This window comes from Xenopus laevis, chromosome 7L (genome assembly GCF_017654675.1).
Source record: "Xenopus laevis strain J_2021 chromosome 7L, Xenopus_laevis_v10.1, whole genome shotgun sequence".
In the NCBI taxonomy this organism is placed as follows: Eukaryota; Metazoa; Chordata; class Amphibia; order Anura; family Pipidae; genus Xenopus; species Xenopus laevis.
The window spans coordinates 87,927,168-87,945,513 of NC_054383.1; the positions used below are offsets into that span (position 1 = coordinate 87,927,168).

At 36.9% G+C, this 18,346-nt stretch overlaps 1 protein-coding gene across 1 annotated transcript in view; it reads left to right on the forward strand.

The window, feature by feature from the left end:
- The window catches only part of zw10.L (zw10 kinetochore protein L homeolog), a 32,878-nt gene that overhangs the window by 8,917 nt on the left and 5,615 nt on the right, over positions 1–18,346 (forward strand). Inside the window, 8 exon segments of the mRNA NM_001092962.1 lie at positions 862–1,011; positions 1,539–1,730; positions 2,565–2,728; positions 4,863–5,045; positions 8,909–9,141; positions 11,994–12,065; positions 15,843–16,012; positions 16,282–16,412. Coding sequence (NP_001086431.1) covers positions 862–1,011; positions 1,539–1,730; positions 2,565–2,728; positions 4,863–5,045; positions 8,909–9,141; positions 11,994–12,065; positions 15,843–16,012; positions 16,282–16,412 — 1,295 coding nt within the window.

An 18,346-nucleotide genomic window follows, 5' to 3' on the forward strand; every position in this document is an offset into this window, starting at 1 on the left:
CGGTTAAACTTCCTATCGTGTAGATCTAATATGTGCTGCCTCTTTCTAATGGCTGCTCTTGTCTTTAAAGGGGGACTATTTAATATAAGTTCCTCATACTGAAGTATGAAACTTTCTAAATACAATGAATTAAAATGTCTGCATTGCTTTTGAAATGATCAAGTTTATATTCACTACTCCTCTTCTCTCAGCATCTGTTTCTCTTCATTCTGTCTTCATGCAAGAGTTGGGTGTCAGATATTCAATGACAGTTGCATCCAATGTATCTTATAGGGGGGATTCCTTTCCCAGCAGATGATTAAGAGCTCACTCAAATAACTGATTGCAGTTAAATTCTGCTCATGGGCTGAATTTGTAGGGACATCCTAGTCTAGGCTAATTGGCAGTTATTTGAAATAAACTCCACTTGTAGATGATCTTCTGTCGTTCTTTTGACATTCTTTTTAATTATTTATTTAGATGATTCCACAAAGTTAAATGTTTGAACTTTAAATAAGACATACCTCCAATATCCTATCTGACTATGTTCTAATAATTTGTACCTGATTATAATTTTAGGTTTAGTTTAAGATAGTTATAAATGTAGGGGTGTATATACCTTTTCCACATGCAACATTTGCTTTTATAGTTATTAAAATTCCAAAATTTAACAAAAGCAACACACTGTTTACATTTTGTAGTATATCACATGTATCTATAAATATAGCAGCAATAAGGATCAAATATCTGTTTGCTGGAAAGGCAAACTTTTCCATTGGGTGTACTTACATGTACTTCATTTTTGACATGCCTGTATATACAGTGTAAAAGTTAAATAGCTTTAATGATTTTGTACCAACCTGCTCTTATATTACCTTTTAGAAAATTCCAGCATGGAAATGATAATGAAGACTGAGCTCCATCTGTGCACCCTGCCATCAAATGATGAAAGTACAACTGTACCTCTGCTGGGCTCTGTTCTTCAGGCATTTGCAATCTTAGGCGAACTGAACACAAAGTTGAAATTCTTCAGTAAGATCACTCTTATATAGAAAAAAAATATCTTAAAGAAAAACTATACTCCCAGAGTAAATACTTATCCGACTGATGCTTTATATATTTTTAAATTTAAATAATTTAAAAATATTTGGATAAAATGTAGTCTCGGTGAGATGGCCTTTTCATAATTCTGAGCTTTCTGGATAATGGTTTTCCGGATAACGGATCCCATACATGTATTTGAAAATGGTTTATTTAGATGAAGCAGAGTTTTACATAATAGCTGTTTTATGTAATATATTTTTATAGAGACCTACATTATTCTGGAGTATAGTTTTCTTTTAAATGCATTCATTTGCCCTTTTTCTGCTCTTTACACTGTACATCTTTAGACCAGTTTTAATGGTTGTTCTCATCTTGTATCAAATCTGCCGCAAACGGTAAAATGTACTATAATGCCAACACACAAGAAGAATCATTTTATCCAGAACATTGCAATAATGCTAAAATATACTTCTGACCTTTTTTGCGTATACCTTGTTCCTTCTATTCTTCCACAGGCCAGTTGTTACTAAATTACATTTTGAAGCCCCTGGTTTCTTATCCATCCCTCCACGCCCAGATGGAAACACAACAACAGGGTGTTATTTTACGCTTTGAAAGGATTGAGACACAATTGGAGCACCCACCTCCTGCAGAGGTTTTCATCAAACTGAGACTGGTCTTTGAATTGCTTCATAAGCACCTATTAGGTAAGGGAAATAAAACATGAATATGGATTTTGCTGTGCTGTAATCTTTATACTGTAGTTAGTTTATAAATGTACAAGTTATACTATATGGTCAAATATATGTGGACAACTGCCTGTCCAATGTGTCATTGCCAAACTAAGGATGTTGGGTCCTCTTGTTCTCAGCATTATCCGAATTGTTGATGGCATTTGCGTCCATTTATGTGTAAGAGTTTGGGTACTGATGTTGGGTGATTAGACCTGGCTTAAAACAACTTTCAGGTCATCCCAAAGCTGTTCAATTGAGCTGAATTCAGGGCAGTCAAATTCTTTCACTCCCAGCTTTGCAAACTTATAATTCATTATTCTTCCTTTATGTGCAGCATTATTATCCTGCTAAAATAGGCAAAGGCCTTTGCCAGTGCATTGATGAGACTTAGACCACTGAAAGTGTAATTGTCTTTTATTGTAGTAGAACAGGGGTCCCCAACCTTTTTTTTTTTTTCACCCTGGAGCCACATTAAATTGTAAAAAGAGTTGGTGAATAACACAAGCATAAAAAAAGTTTTGGGGAGGGGATAATGGCTGTTTTTGACTATTTGGCAGCCCCTATGTGAACTGCCAGTTTCTAGGAGGCTGTATTCAGCAGCACACCTTGTTATGGAACCAAAACTTGCCTCCTAGCAGTAATTCAAAAATAAGCAACTGCTTTAAGGTCACTGAGAGCAACATTTAAGGGGTTTGAGAGCAACATGTTGCTCACTGGCCACTTGTTTGGGATCACTCTCTAGAGAAACAAACTACATTTTTTGCAGGACTTCTATTGTTGACATAAGATATGGTGTTGTCATTATAGATGTACCCGTGGAAGATTCCCCACAAACTGGTGAGACAGGCAAAGTGGTATTAGCAGACGTACTTGGTGAAATGATTTGGGAAGAAATCTCTGAAGCTATCATAAAAGATTGCTTGGTCTACTCCATCCCAAATAACAGCAGCAAACTTGTTCAGTATGAAGAGGTAGTTTACAAAAACAAATCCCTACTAATTCTCTACTTTCTTTGTTTTTCCACAAATTATACGTATGTTTTTTTGGGCTAACAAGCATTTCACTGTTTCATGACAAAATACAAAATAGGTACTGTTTGTTTTTGTTACATTTATTTTTTATCTCCTGGGATAAAACATCTATTTCAAGAAAATGACATATCAAAGGTATATAATGAGACTTTGTTGGGCATACAGCACGTCCATCAAGTTCAACCTTGTGGCCAAGTAAATCCTACCTATCTTTAAGCCAATGTAAAGCTGGCCATAGATGCAAAGATCCGATCGTACGAATCATCGTACGATCGGACTTTCCCATCTCCTGACCCGCCACTAACCATTTAGATCAAAGTCTTACCAGTCAGATTAGTTAAAGAACAGATCAGCAATGTTCTGCCCCTGACAGCAATCGTACGATATCTATGTCCAACCAAAGCTGGTGACAGTCTCCCACTGAAAATCGTACGATCGTCAATACACGCAGAGATATTATCAGCAGCCGACAGAAATTTTCTAACCTGTCCGATCGACCAAACGACCGATCTCCGCGGGACTCTCCACACACGTTCCGAAAATCGTATGAATCCTCGATTCGTACAATCAGATCTTTGCGTCTATGGCCAGCTTTAAGGAAGGTTCGTTAAAAAATTAAAAGCTTAAGAAGGGGAAAAATAAGCCTATTGGACCAGTGTCTGAATAAACATTGTTTTGAAAGCATTAACCAAGAACTAAAGCTAATGTTTCAGTACAACTCCTTTAGAAAGAGAATTCCATAACTTAAAGCATCACAGAGTTCATTTTATGTCTTGCTACCCTTATATATTTCTCGATAATGACTTAATTATGCCCATAAATCCCTAATTGTAGATTGCAACAGTGGAGATTGTCTTATGTTTCCAGCCTTCTGACAGCCTCAGACTACTCCACAGACCCTAGTCTCCCCTCCTGAATTGTATCACTGGTCTCCATTAAAATGCCAGTCCATTGCTCCTCTTTACAGTTCTAGTATAGGATCTATTATCTGGACACCTGCTATCCAGAAAGCCTCTAATTACAGGAAGACAGTCTCCCATAGACTCTATTTTAAAGTGGTGTTTCAGAAAGGTTGATTATTTTTTTTTTATATATATAGTTTTAAGTATATGCCTTTTTCTTCTGACACTTTCCAGGTTTCAATGACCCCATCTAAAAATCAAATGCTCTGTAAGGCTACAAACTTATTGTTGTTGCTACTCTTTATTATCCATCTCCCTATTCAGATTATTCAAATCAATGCATGGTTGCTAGGGGAGTTTGGATCCTAGCAATTGATTTGCTGAAATTGCAAACTGGAGAGCTGCTTAAAGGAGAATTCAACCCTGTATAAAAAAATCAGTGCCCCCCCCCCCCGGGGAAATGCCCATACTTTATACTTACCCCTTGGCGCAGATTCTGCTAGCAGAGTTCCACACATCCATTTTCCGGCACCTCGATAAGCTGACTGGGGGATCGTCAATTTCCGTCCAATTCGGCGCATGCGCAGTTGTCGCAAACCGGCAAACTGCTCCAACTGCGCATGCGCTGAAATAACTAAAAGTTAATTCAAAGGCATACAGCCATCTTTAATCAAATAATTCAGATTTCTAAAATGTAATTTCTTTTTCTCTGTAATAAAAAAACAACTCCTCATAATTGATCCCTACTAAGATAATTAATCCTTATTGGAGGCAATATAATCCTATTGGGTTTATTTTATGTTTAAATTCATTTTAAGTAGACTTAGGGTATGGAGAGCCAAATTACGGAAAGATCCCTTATCCAGAAAACCTCAGGTCCTAAGCATTCTTGATAAAAAGTCCCATAACTGTACCACAATATAGAGTTCAAAATCCAGATTTAAGTTTATTGTCCCACTTGAATTTTTTATGGTATTCAAATGACGAGGCTTTGCTATATACATTTTTATTAAACTATTATCATGCAGAAGGTTTAGTGGTTGTTTTAAATTTCATTTAATGCTGCTCTGTTCTGTATTGTTATATTACAAGGGGATAAACTTCTTAGCTAATATGCGAAGTCCTCTTGTGCCGAATGTATTTATATCAGTGGCCTTTTCTCTCACATTCAGGTCATAAATGCCACAGAGGAGTTTGAAAATGCTTTAAAGGGTATGAATTATCTTAAGGGAGATGCAACAGAACTTCTAAAATATGCACGAAATGTCAATGCCCACTTTGCCAGCAAGAAGTGCCAAGATGTTATTGTCGTGGCTAGAAATTTGATGACCTCCGAAATACATAACACAGTAAAGGTGTGTAAAAACTATTGCTGTCTTTATAGTTTAAATTATAATGTGTACAATTGCACAATTAAAGCCACTATTTTTGGGAAATGTGGGTGGAGTAAAATATAAAAATGATTTGTTACAGCACACAAAATGGAAAAGAAAAATATAGTTCTTGTGATTTGCCTGGAATGTTCTTCAGTTAACACATGATCCATAGCTATTGCCTAGAAATGCAAGGGGGGTTGTGTTCACAGGCAATGTCAGTGTTCAAGACATTCTGTATGAACCTTAAAGGACAAGGAAAGGCAAAAAAATAAAATCCCATTTTTACTTTCTTTAATGAAAAAGATACCTTTCTCCATTATACTTTAATTAAAAAATGTGTTCCGTTTTTATAAGAAACCTGACTGTATGCAGTGAAATTCTCCCTTCATTTACTGCTGTGGATAGGAATTGTCAGATGGTCCCTACCTGCTATGGGGAACAATTATACTTATGAACAGCAGGGGGAGCCCTCGTCTAACTTCCCAGCCATGCAGAACTCGAGCAGCTTTGTTTATGACGATCCCTAAGCAGCCAAGACCACACTGAGTATGTGCAGGGTCAGGGTCAGGCCAAGATGTATAACAAAGTTGAAAGATGACAGCCCCCTGTGGCCAACTTTGAAATCATAAATCATTTGTTTGATTAGGCTTTGTGGTGCAGTCCGTTCATGCTTATGTTTAGTATACAAAATACAGCATTTCTACCCTTATTCTACTTTAGACTTTCCTTGTCCTTTAAAGGAATACTTTTTTCCAAAATGAATCAATTAATAGTGCTGTTCCAGCAGAATTCTTCAAAAAGAGTAAACAGATTTCTTTATATTCAATTTTGAAATCTGACATGGGGCTAGACGTATTGTCAATTTCCCAGCTGCCCCAAGTCATATGACTTGTGTTCTGATAAACTTCAATCACTCTTTACTGCTGTACTGCAAGTTGGAGTAATATCACCTCCCTCCTTCCCCCCCCAGCAGCCAAACAAAAGAACAATGGGAAGGTAACCAGATAACAGCTGTTTAGTAGATCTAAGAACAACACTCAATAGTAAAATCTCATGTCCCACTGAGACTTCTTCAATTACATTGAGAAGGAAAAACAGCAGCCTGCCAGAAAGCATTTCTCTCCTAAAGTGCAGGCACAAGTCACTTGACCAGGGGCAGCTGGGAAATTGACAAAATGTCTAGCCCCATGTCAGATTTCAAAATTGAATATAAAAAAATCTGTTTGCTCTTTAGAGAAATGGATTTCAGTGCAGAATTCTGCTGGAGTAGCACAATTAACTGATGCGTTTTGAAAAAAAACATGTTTTCCCATGACAGGTTCCTATTAAGCTGGCCATAGATGTAAAGATTTTTAAAAGATCTTTTTGTTATCATGAGACCACGATAATCTCGAAACGATCGTTTAAATGTGCAATTTTTCCATCAACTAAAAAGACCATTTCAGGCGATATTGCCAGGAAAACTGAGGATAGCTGCCTGCTTGGCCCTGCAAACATAGATAGATTAAACTGGGACCAATAACATTTTTTTAACCTGGCCGATCAATTTTCTGACAGATGTCGGACGAAAAATCTTAAAATGTACGATCGTTCGATTCCCACTGACGTCATGATAATTTGACGGATTGGTCGGATTTCGCCAAAAACGGTTGTTCACCAAAGAAAATTCTTTGCATATATGGGGACCTTTAGACACTATCCCCCATATGTAATATAAGGCACTATGTTTGCCCAGGAGCAATAACCCATGACAGCCAATAAGACTCTTGCATTTAAACAGGTGAATAGTAAATGCTTAGAAAAAAAGAAGAAAAATTGATCAATGCACATTCCCTGGTCCCCTGTCATATCAGTAATCTATGCAGATGCATGTATTTACAAAGACAGGGGGTTTTTTAGTTCATATTACATATTATTACATATATACTAGTTGACCAACTGATGTATATAAGGACATTTCACTAAAAATGCATGCTATTTTGGTCGATACATTACAACTTTACATTGTACAAATATGGGGTCATGTACTAAAAGGCACCAAGTTTGCTATGGGGCAGTAACCCATAGCAACCAATCAGCAGGTAGCATTTACTATTCACAATACAAAAAGGAAAAATTTTGAGAGCACTCCATGGCTAAATAAAAATGTACTAAAATACATTGGAAGTGCTACTGATCTGGCCAAATTAACTACAAACATAGAAAAAAAGAAGAAAAATTGATCAATGCACATTCCCTGGTCCCCTGTCATATCAGTAATCTATGCAGATGCATGTATTTACAAAGACAGGGGGTTTTTTAGTTACAAAATTATGATCATAAGATTGATAAGCCACCATACCACGTCAAGGTAAAACCCATATGGCGGTCCCTAACTATTTACCTCTGGTCATAATTTCAAATGCTAAAGCCTCCCGGCATAAGAGCATTACCTGAAAAATAAGGTCTCCCGACCTGGGCATTGGTTTTCATCATAGGGCTTAGTCCTCCCCCGCCATTAGCTTTCAAAGGGGAGAGATAACCTAGACCCCAGCATTGGTTCCATGAGATTAATCCTCCCCCACTTCCAATGTATTTTAGTACATTTTTATTTAGCCATGGAGTGCTCTCACAATTTTTCCTTTTTGTATTTTGTATTGTAGCAGATTTATTCTGTTTGGAAGTTCAGCAGCTATGCTGCAGGCCAGGCTTCCATGTGGTTGTAGCACCCCCATACCTGTCTCTTTAAATGGTGGAACAATGCCTTTGGAAATGGGTGTTGGTCTGGGCAGTTTCTCTCTCTTAAAAGCCGCAAGCGGGGGAGGATTAATCTCATGGAACCAATGCTGGGGTCTAGGTTATCTCTCCCCTTTGAAAGCTAATGGCGGGGGAGGACTAAGCCCTATGATGAAAACCAATGCCCAGGTCGGGAGACCTTATTTTTCAGGTAATGCTCTTATGCCGGGAGGCTTTAGCATTTGAAATTATGACCAGAGGTAAATAGTTAGGGACCGCCATATGGGTTTTACCTTGACGTGGTATGGTGGCTTATCAATCTTATGATCATAATTTTGTAACTAAAAAACCCCCTGTCTTTGTAAATACATGCATCTGCATAGATTACTGATATGACAGGGGACCAGGGAATGTGCATTGATCAATTTTTCTTCTTTTTTTCTATGTCTGTAGTTAATTTGGCCAGATCAGTAGCACTTCCAGTGTATTTTAGTACATTTTTATTTAGCCATGGAGTGCTCTCAAAATTTTTCCTTTTTGTATTGTGAATAGTAAATGATAATTGCAACCTGCTGATTGGTTGCTATGGGTTACTGCCCCATAGCAAACTTGGTGCCTTTTAGTACATGACCCCATATTTGTACAATGTAAAGTTGTAATGTATCGACCAAAATAGCATGTATTTTTAGTGAAATGTCCTTATATACATCAGTTGGTCAACTAGTATATATGTAATAGGTGAGGCTAATTAAGTCGATTAAATACTGACTAAATGTGTCATCAATATAGTGCAAGAATAGTTAATGAACATAGGCTTGTACACTTTCACGAATGTGTTACCTAGTTAAAGCATTTGATTCCTCTATTTTAAGATCATTCTTTTAATTCACCGGGGTGCTAAAACTTTCTGCATTGTATGTATATACATGTATACATCACTTGAAGGGCTGCAGTGTTTGCCATAGCTGTGCTTCGCCACAGTTCAGATTGTTTCCGTTGTAATTAAACACATTCTTCTTGTACTACTTATGATTACAACAATAGCGCCAAATCTCAGAAATTGTTTTAATATATTACTTTTCGATTCTTTTTTTTTTTTCTTTCTATTCTGGCAACTTCATGCTTAGATTACACCTGACTCCAAAATTACTTTGCCAGTACTTCCAAAATGTGAAGATTCTGAGAAGGTGATAAAGAAGGAGAAAAAACTTTCACAAGAAGCTCCTGGTCTGGAGAACGATGTTAAACTGAATCAACATACATTTGCTCTCCCCACTTGCAGGATCAGTGAGTCTGTGCAAAAGTTAATGGAACTTGCTTACCAGACACTCTCAGAAGCGACCGCTAGTAGTAAACCATGGTAATAAAAAAACATAAGATTTCATTAGTGAAAGTCATTACATGTATGTGGCCTGTTATCCAAAATACTCCGGGCCTGGTGTTTTCCGGATAACAGATCTTTCTGTAATTTGGATATTCATACCTTAAGTCAATTAGAAACCCGTGTAAACATTAAATAAACCCAATAGACTGGTTAAGGTAAGGATTACAAGGTACTGTTTTATACTCACCAAAAAAAGGAAATTATCCAAATAATCCAAGTTTTTAAAAATTATTTCCATTTTTCTCTGTAATAATAAAACAGTACCTTGTACTTGATCCAAACTTAGATATAATTAATCCTTATTGGAGGAAAAACCAGCCTATTGGGTATCTTTAAAGGGATACTGTCATGGTAAAACAAGCTTTTTTTTCAAAACACATCAGTTAATAGTGCTGTTTCAGCAGACTTCTGCACTGAAATCCGTTTCTCAAAAGAGCAAACAGATTTAGATTTTTTTTATATTCAATTTTGAAATCTGACATGGGGCTAGACATATTGTGAGTTTCCCAGCTGCCCCCAGTCCCTTGTGCCTGCACTTTAGGATGGAACTACTTTCTGGCAGGCTGTTATTTCTCCTACTTATTATAACTGAATCAGTCTCAATGGGACTTGGCTTTTACTATTGAGTGTTGTTCCTAGATCTACCAGGCAGCTGTTATCTGGTTACCCTTCCCATTGTTCTGTTGTTAGGCTGCTGGGGGGAAAGGGAGGGGAGTGATATCACTCCAACTTGCAGTACAGCAGTAAAGAATGACTGAAGTTTATCAGAGCACAAGTCACATGACTGGGGACAGCTGGGGAAACTGACAATATGTCTAGCCCCATGTCAAATTTCAAAATTGAATATAAAAAAAAATCTGTTTGCTCTTTTGAAAAATGGGGTTCAGTTCAGAATTCTGCTGGAGCAGCACTATTAACTGATGCGTTTTGGAAAAAAAACATGTTTTCCAATGACAGTATCCCTTTGAGGTATACATGATTTTCTAGTAGACTTAAGGCATGAAGATAAAAATTACGGAAAGATCAGTTATCTGGAAAACCCCAGGCCCCCGAACATTCTGGATAACAGGTTCTATACATGTAATTGGGATAGTCATTTATTGCAGAGTTTGAATCACAGATAGATATATATATATATATATATATATATATATATATATATATATATATATATATATATATATATATATATATATATATATATATATATATATATATATGTTGTCTGCTTTTATAAACAATACTAAATATGTTTTATATGCTGATATGATATGTGAATTTTAAGGTAAATTATCTAGTTTCTCTAAATGTGTTAATGCTGTTGTTTCTTTGTTTTTCTGTAATTTCCCATCCGCAAGACTTTGATTGTGTTGTCACTTGCAGAGAAAAAAAAATTCCCCAAGAAAAGTATACTATAACTTTCCCATAAACATCCATTATCAGAATTTGAGAAACTTTCAGCATTTTTTTTTTTTTTTCATTTTTTCATTTTAAAAAATTCAGAATGCTGGCCATCTTGTTATATAATTTTCCCATCAATTCTAATGCTTAATGCCAGCTCAGAGCAGGAAAGCACATACAAGGAAATGAAACAATTTCTTTAGTTAATTTGCACTTGCAAAAAAAACCACACTTTTACTCAAAATCTTATGGGTAAATAAATTTGAATGTTATTACATTCGTCCCTGAGTGTAAAGCTGGCTATAAATTGGCAGATCTAAGCTACTGATTTGAAACCCTTCAGACCGAGTTAGCAGCAGCTATATCTGCTTGTGCATGATCCCTTCCCGACTGCCTCCACAATAAATATCTGGACAAAAATCGTCCAGATATTTATTGGAGCTTTCCATTTGTTGGCACAACAGGGCCCAATGATCAGATCAGGCCGATTTGGCCCAGAATGGGGGCGAATTGGGTAAAGATTGCAAATGAGCGGATCTTAATGTGTATGGCCATTTTAAGGGAGATTTCTCACATTTCACATTTTCTGGTTTGAGTGCTAGATTGAGATTTTAGAAAACAAGCAGTATGTTTCTTTACATGGCTCAGCACAGAACATTTTACCCTGTGCTGTGTGCCAAGCAGGGCAACAAACAGTTTGTACTGAGTTTGAATGTATGCAGAATCTGAATTTTGAGCATATTAGTGTATCTACAAAGATAATTTCAAAGGCAAACAGCATAGATGAAGGCTTCTGGAACTTAACTGCAATTGCACAACAAAAAGGTACTTGTTTAAGCACTATAGGGACATAATTAAAAAAATCTTAATAGTGTTCTGAAAGAAAAAAAGATTTATTGACCATTTTGGGAATTCATTAGAGTAAATGGAATCTGTTCCATGGGTACAAAATTAAGAACCGGTGAAATGTCTTGAGGAATGAATAATTTTATGCAGTCTGTTCTTTAAAGAGCTTGTAACATCAAACAAACGTAATGCTTTATAAATAAATTGTTAAATATGCAATGAGGTATGTTCACCATTTAATTGCCCCCCTAATGTACTGTATGGTCCTCCTCTTGTAAATATTGTGTGTTTGCTTCAAAAGCACACAAAGATGAAGATGTACAGAATACCTTCTGCATAGCAAATACACTGTTTAGCAGCTCTTTATTTTAAACAGATAAAATGTCACTCGTTGATCTTCAGACTTCTTTGAGCTGAAGACTTTCTTATATAATATTTGCAAATATTAAACCAAAATAATCCGTATATGTTTATTTTGTTTTGATGTTAAAAGCCCTTTAATGTGCCCAAAAATCAAAACACCTTGAAAATGTGTTCATTAGTGTTAATTTGTTGTTTTTCTGGCCCTTGCTTTATTTCAGCTCCATCCAGCTATTCTACACAGTCAGAAACATTTTCCATCTGTTCTATGATGTAGTGCCAACGTATCACAAGTGAGTGTTTCAAACAGCCTCATGAAATTCATGGCTTGTGCTGCACATCAACATTATTTGTAGCCAGTATGTTTGTATACACATTTTGCTTTTTTGAATGTTTTCCCATAAGTGTCTTTTGCGAAACAGACCTTTTTCTTAACCATTATCTGAAAGTGAATATTTTGTTGGTCATTTACTTAGTAGAATGAAATGCTTGCTCTATATCCTGAACCTGATTTAATATCAAGCTGGTTACGTTTGCGTGTGTATATGTGGGGGAAAAAAAAATGAAAAAAAACAAAATAAACCTATTTAAATATATATTTTGCCGATGGCACCGGCACATAGTAGTATTCTGCAGGGCACATACCACTTCTGACCCTGACACACCAGGCTCGATGCTACAACCCTCAATGCTTACCACTTTCTTGTAAAACAGCAAGATTTCCCTTTTAAAATTTGGAGATTCAGTTCATAAATGCTTAAACTGCCATCTCTGGCTCTCGTGGTGGGAGAAGCGCTGCGTACTACTCATACAATTCAGTATAGGTATGGGATACGTTATCCTGAAACATGTTATCCAGAAAACTCCAAATTATAGGAATGCCGTCTTCCTTAGGTGCAAACTTTTAGTTTTATTAAAAGTGTATCTCTAAGGAATGATAGTTTGCATAAAGGAAATAGCCTTGGACAATAGCAATAGATTAGGTGACTCAGTAGGAAATTCGGACTCCTTTTTATCTATATAGAATAGCTTTTGGCCCATGGTAGTGTCCATGGTTAAATGTAGAGTCTATTACTGTATTAGCCCCCCCCCCCACACACACACCATATATGGAAGCAAATTTTTGACTATCATCTCTACTAGACACCTGTCCTAACTGTACTTTTATGCAGGTCATGGAACTCCGAGGTTACTTCTAATATCCTCATATTTTCCAACAAGGGGTACTTTATTTATTATAAAGTCCAACATATGTATTGCACACTTGCTTGGAGACAGTGTTTAAGCTGTGCTGGGTGCGTTATCTCAAAATGTGGTGAGTTACTCCACTCAAAATATACATTGTCCAACGAGGTCGCACCCCACTGTATAAAAGTTTAAAACTTAGCGTTTATTTTGTAAGCATAAAAACAGCCAATGTAAGCAATGTTAGCTTAAATATACTCATCCATGTGGAGATCTATGCAATGTTTCGGGTGCTTGCTGCTCCCTTTCTCAAGCTGATCTCCATGTAATGCTGATACTACAATTCCCAGAAGCTCACTTAAGCCATGTGGCGTCTCATTAGGTCGGGATGACGTCACCATTGTGCGCAGTGGCGTGGCGTAAAAACGCTGTGTTAAAGGGGTTGTTCACCTTTGAGTTAACTTGTAGTATGACTTACAGAGTGATTCTGAGGTTTTTGAGTTATCTCGCTAGTATAGTGACATTTTAATTTGTGTTCTTTTTGGTGAAAAAGGGTGCATCGCTACATGCAATAAAGCTCATAAATTGTGCCATTGTGCAATTGTTAAAGTATATTGGGTGCTATATATAATGTTTTAAAGGGTTTGTTCACCTTTGAGATAACTTTTAGTATGATGTAGAGAGTGATATTCTAAGACACTTTGCAATTGGTTTTCATTTTTTTATTAAAGGTTTTTGAGTTATTTAGCTTTTTATTAAGCAGCTCTTCAATTTGCATTATAAACAAAATGGTAGCTACGGACTAAATGACACTAGCAACCATGCATTGATTTGAATAGGAAAGGGACTGAATAGAAAGGTGAGTGATAAAAAGTAGCAATAAGAATACATTTGTAGCCTTACAGAGCATTTGTTTTTTTAGAAGGGGTCAGCGACGCCCATTTGAAAGATGAAAAGTCTCAGAAGAAATAAGCAAATAATTATAAAAATATAAAAAATAAATAATGAAAACCAATGGAAAAGTTGCTTAGAACTGGCCTTTCTATTACATACTAAAAGTTTACTTAAAGGTGAACCACCCCTTTAATACACAGGCGACAACGTCAGCGTGACTTCCCTTCCCATGGATGTTTCAACAGTGGCCACCATTTTAGAAATCGGCTCAATTTATATAACCGTGTTCTTTCAATGCACAATAAATTGAAAAATGGCAAAAACATACATTGATCATAATGGCATAATTATGGATTTTGAAGGAATAAAGCTAATTCATACCTCAATAGACAAATATTATAAACATCTAAAAGGGGTGAAACTAATGGATAAATAGATGGAGAGCAAAATCCTTGTTGAGACCTAATGGGCTCAGGGTTTTCAACCAATGTATCCATTGGACTTCTGTCTTTTTCAATAGGAGAACCCTATCACCTCCCCTTCGAGCTGGGGAACATGCTGGATTACCCTAAATTTCAAATCCTCCGCTGTGTGTCCCTTTTCTATGCAATGTTTAGAGACTGGCAAAACACTATTACAAGTAGTAACCGTGGATCTATGTTGTGAAAATCTGTCCCTCACTTTTTGAGTGGTTTCACTCACATATACAAGATTACAAGGGCATATTAATATATACACTACATAACTCGTATCACAGCTGTAATGACCGGGAATTTTAAACTCTCTATTCGTTGTTGGATTGGTAAAGGTTGCTCCAGTTAGAACAAAGCGGCATTGTGCACACCCCCTGCATTAAAACGTGTCTGTACTTTTTAGATTGGTGCAATCACTGGATCTCTTTTCCTCTCTTTTTTTTTTTTTTCAATTTGTGCCATGATCCTGCATGCTATCTGATCTTCTTTGCCTCATTCATTTTTTTCAGTGGTAGCGCTTTCCACAATATATAATTTCTCCATCTCCCATAGACTTTTATTTTAATCAATGAATTCAAATTTATATAGTTATTTCCTTTTTTTCGCTATAATAAGAAGACCGTACCTTGAACCAAACAAAGATATAATTCATCTTTATTGGGAGCAAACAATTATATGCATTTAAATAATTTTAAATATTTTTTTTATCTATATTTACAGAAAGACCCCTTATCTGGAAAACCCCAGGTCCTGAGAATTCTGGATAATGGGTCCCATACCTGTACAGGTATAGGATCATTTATCTAGAATGCTTGGTGCTTATGGGTTTCTGGATAAGGGATCTTTCCATAATTTGGATTGCCACATCTTAAACATGCTAAAAAACATGTAAACATTAAATAAACTCAAGAGTATTGTTATGCCACCAAAGTACAAGAAGGCCATTTCCCATAAAGTGTGAATTTTTTATAAATGATTTCCCTTTTCTCTGTCATAATAAAACCGTACTCTGTAATTGATAGTAACTAAGCCAGATGGATCCATATTGGTTGCAAAATAATGCTATCGGGTTTATCGAGGTGATCCAGTTTACGGTAAATCCCCATATTTGGAAAAAACCCAGGTTCTGAGCATTCTGGCTTATGGATCCTATACCTGTATTAGTTATTTCTGTCCTGTACACATAAAAAAATTTAATTATACATTAAATCTACATTATTTAGACATTTTATTATGTGACCACACCAACACTGTCCATGTATTGACCCTACTGGCAGGTGAAACGTTACATTTGTGGCCATATTATATCAGAATGATAGTCATACAACAGTTATAGAGCCCATAGGCAGGTAAATGTGTCACATCCAGCCCACAAGCTCCAGTTCTACATCCCCTGGTCTGTTCAATGGTGCCATTATATCATACATATACATAATCTGCACCACAAACTAATATATTGTGTATGTTTTATATTGCTTGTCTGGGTAAATATTCAATATGTGCTTTCTTTTCTTTCAGAGAGAATTTACAGAAGCTTCCCCAACTTTCTGCAATTCACCATAACAACTGTATGTACATTGCACACCATCTTCTGACGCTTGGACACCAGTTTCGTTACCACCTCCCTTCCCCACTCAGTGATGGAGCTGCTACTTTTGTTGACATGGTTCCAGGTTTCAGAAGACTTGGTAAATTCTCCTTGACTTGAAGCATAATTTGGGGCATTTCTTAGTTCGGATAAAGACTGATGGATTGAAGCTGTTCGTAGTTATAGTGGAAACGTATACTTCCTAAAAAACTTACATGTTCTTCGTTAAACCATTGTTAATGTTTGAGATTCTGGCCATTTATTAATCATTGGTGTATGGGGATGGTTATGAACATATGTGCTTAATTATTAATGTTATCATAGCCATACGTCTTTCATATTTATTGTATATTGACTTGCTTTTAACAGGTACTGAGAGTTTCCTAGCCCAAATGCGTTCCCAAAAAGGAGATCTTCTAGAAAGACTTTCAAATGCAAGAAATCTCAGCAATATGGAAGATGAAGATAATTATACAGCTGCTCACAAAGCAATAAGGCAGGTGAGAGCATCAGTCACTTTTTTTTACATGTCAGGCTAATTTATTAACTGTGGGCAAAGTTACAGCAATTACCCATTGTAACCAATAAGTGGTTTGCTTTTATTTCAGCCAGCTGCAGGTAGTTCAATAGCAGCAAACATCTGATCTGGTTGCCATGGGTTACTGACCAAGTACAAATTTGCCCAGTGTTTATAAATTACCCCACAGTTTAGTGACATTTTAATTTGTGTTCTTTTGGTGAAAAAAGGTGCATCGCTACATGCAATAAAGCTCATAAATTGTGCCATTGTGCAATTGTTAAAATATATTGGGTGCTGTATATAATGTTTTAAAGGGTTTGTTCACCTTTGAGATAACTTTTAGTATGATGTAGAGAGTGATATTCTAAGACAATTTGCAATTGGTTTTCATTTTTTTATTTACCGTATATACTCGCGTATAAGCCGAGTTTTTCAGCACCCAAAATGTGCTGAAAAACTCGACCTCGGCTTATACGCGGGTCATACGCCAATCCCTCACCGGATCCCTGTCATATAGACAGCCCTGCTGAGAATAAGGATTGCACTTCCCCAAGCAAACAGCGTATAAGAAATTCAAATCCCGTAATATCGGATCCCTCACCTCCCTCTCCCATAGCGCATCAGGACTCTGTGACTGACGATCGCCGCCCGGAGCAGGTCCAGGAGCTCCGGGCGGCGCGTCCTTCCCTGCCGGCGTCGCTCCCAAAATGGCGGCGCCCATGGCCGCCACGTGGGTAGCGGCGCCGGCGCCTCTACCCACGTGGCGGCCATGGGCGCCGCCATTTTGGAAGGACGCCGGCAGGGAAGGACGCGCCGCCCGGAGCTCCTGGACCTGCTCCGGGCGGCGATCGTCAGTCACAGAGTCCTGATGCGCTATGGGAGAGGGAGGTGAGGGATCCGATATTACGGGATTTGAATTTCTTATACGCTGTTTGCTTGGGGAAGTGCAATCCTTATTCTCAGCAGGGCTGTCTATATGACTAGAGGAGCGTTCCTGTACAAAGTACAGATTGATTTTCAATCAGCCCCTAGGCTTATACACGAGTCAATACATTTTTCCAGTTTTCTTAGGTAAATTAGGTACCTCGGCTTATACACGGGTCGGCTTATACACGAGTATATACGGTAAGGTTTTTGAGTTATTTAGCTTTTTATTCAGCAGCTCTTCAATTTGCATGTTAACTAATCTGGTAGCTAGGGTCCAAATTACCATAGCAACCATGCATTGATTTAAATAAGAGACTGGAATATGAATAGGAGAGGCCTGATTAGAAAGATGAATAATAAAAATTAGCAATAACCATACATTTGTAGCCTTACAGAGCATTTGCTTTTTACAAGGGGTCAGCGATGCCCATTTTAAAGCTGCAAAGAGTCAGAATAAAAAGGCAAATAATTATTAAACTATAAAAATTTAAATAATGAAAGCCAATTGATAAGTTGCTTAGAATTGGTCATTCTACAACATATTAAAAGTTACCTTAAAGGTGAACCACCCCTTTAACTTTGTGTGCATAAAACTAAAACGTTTTGATGTGTGGGAATGTTTTGGCTTAAACAAATTTAATCGGTAATATTGTCAGGACCTATTATCAAAGATGAGAAAAACACATTTAGGGGGTTATTTGTCAATGGTCAAATGTTTTGTGAGGTTTTTTTCTATACCTCAAATGAACTCACAACTCAAATGTTTTCCGATTTAAGATAAAACTCATATGGAAAAATCTGTGAATCTGTGAATTTGAGGCGAACAACCCAAAAATTCTGATTAATAGAGTTTTCCGCGGGGGGACGAGCTCAAATTGCTCGAATTAATTGATTTTTCGAGCAAACCCCACCAAAAAAAACTCAAACATCAAGAAGGCTATTAACATCTTCAAATGGTTTAAGGGACCTCTGTCATTGACTTCTACA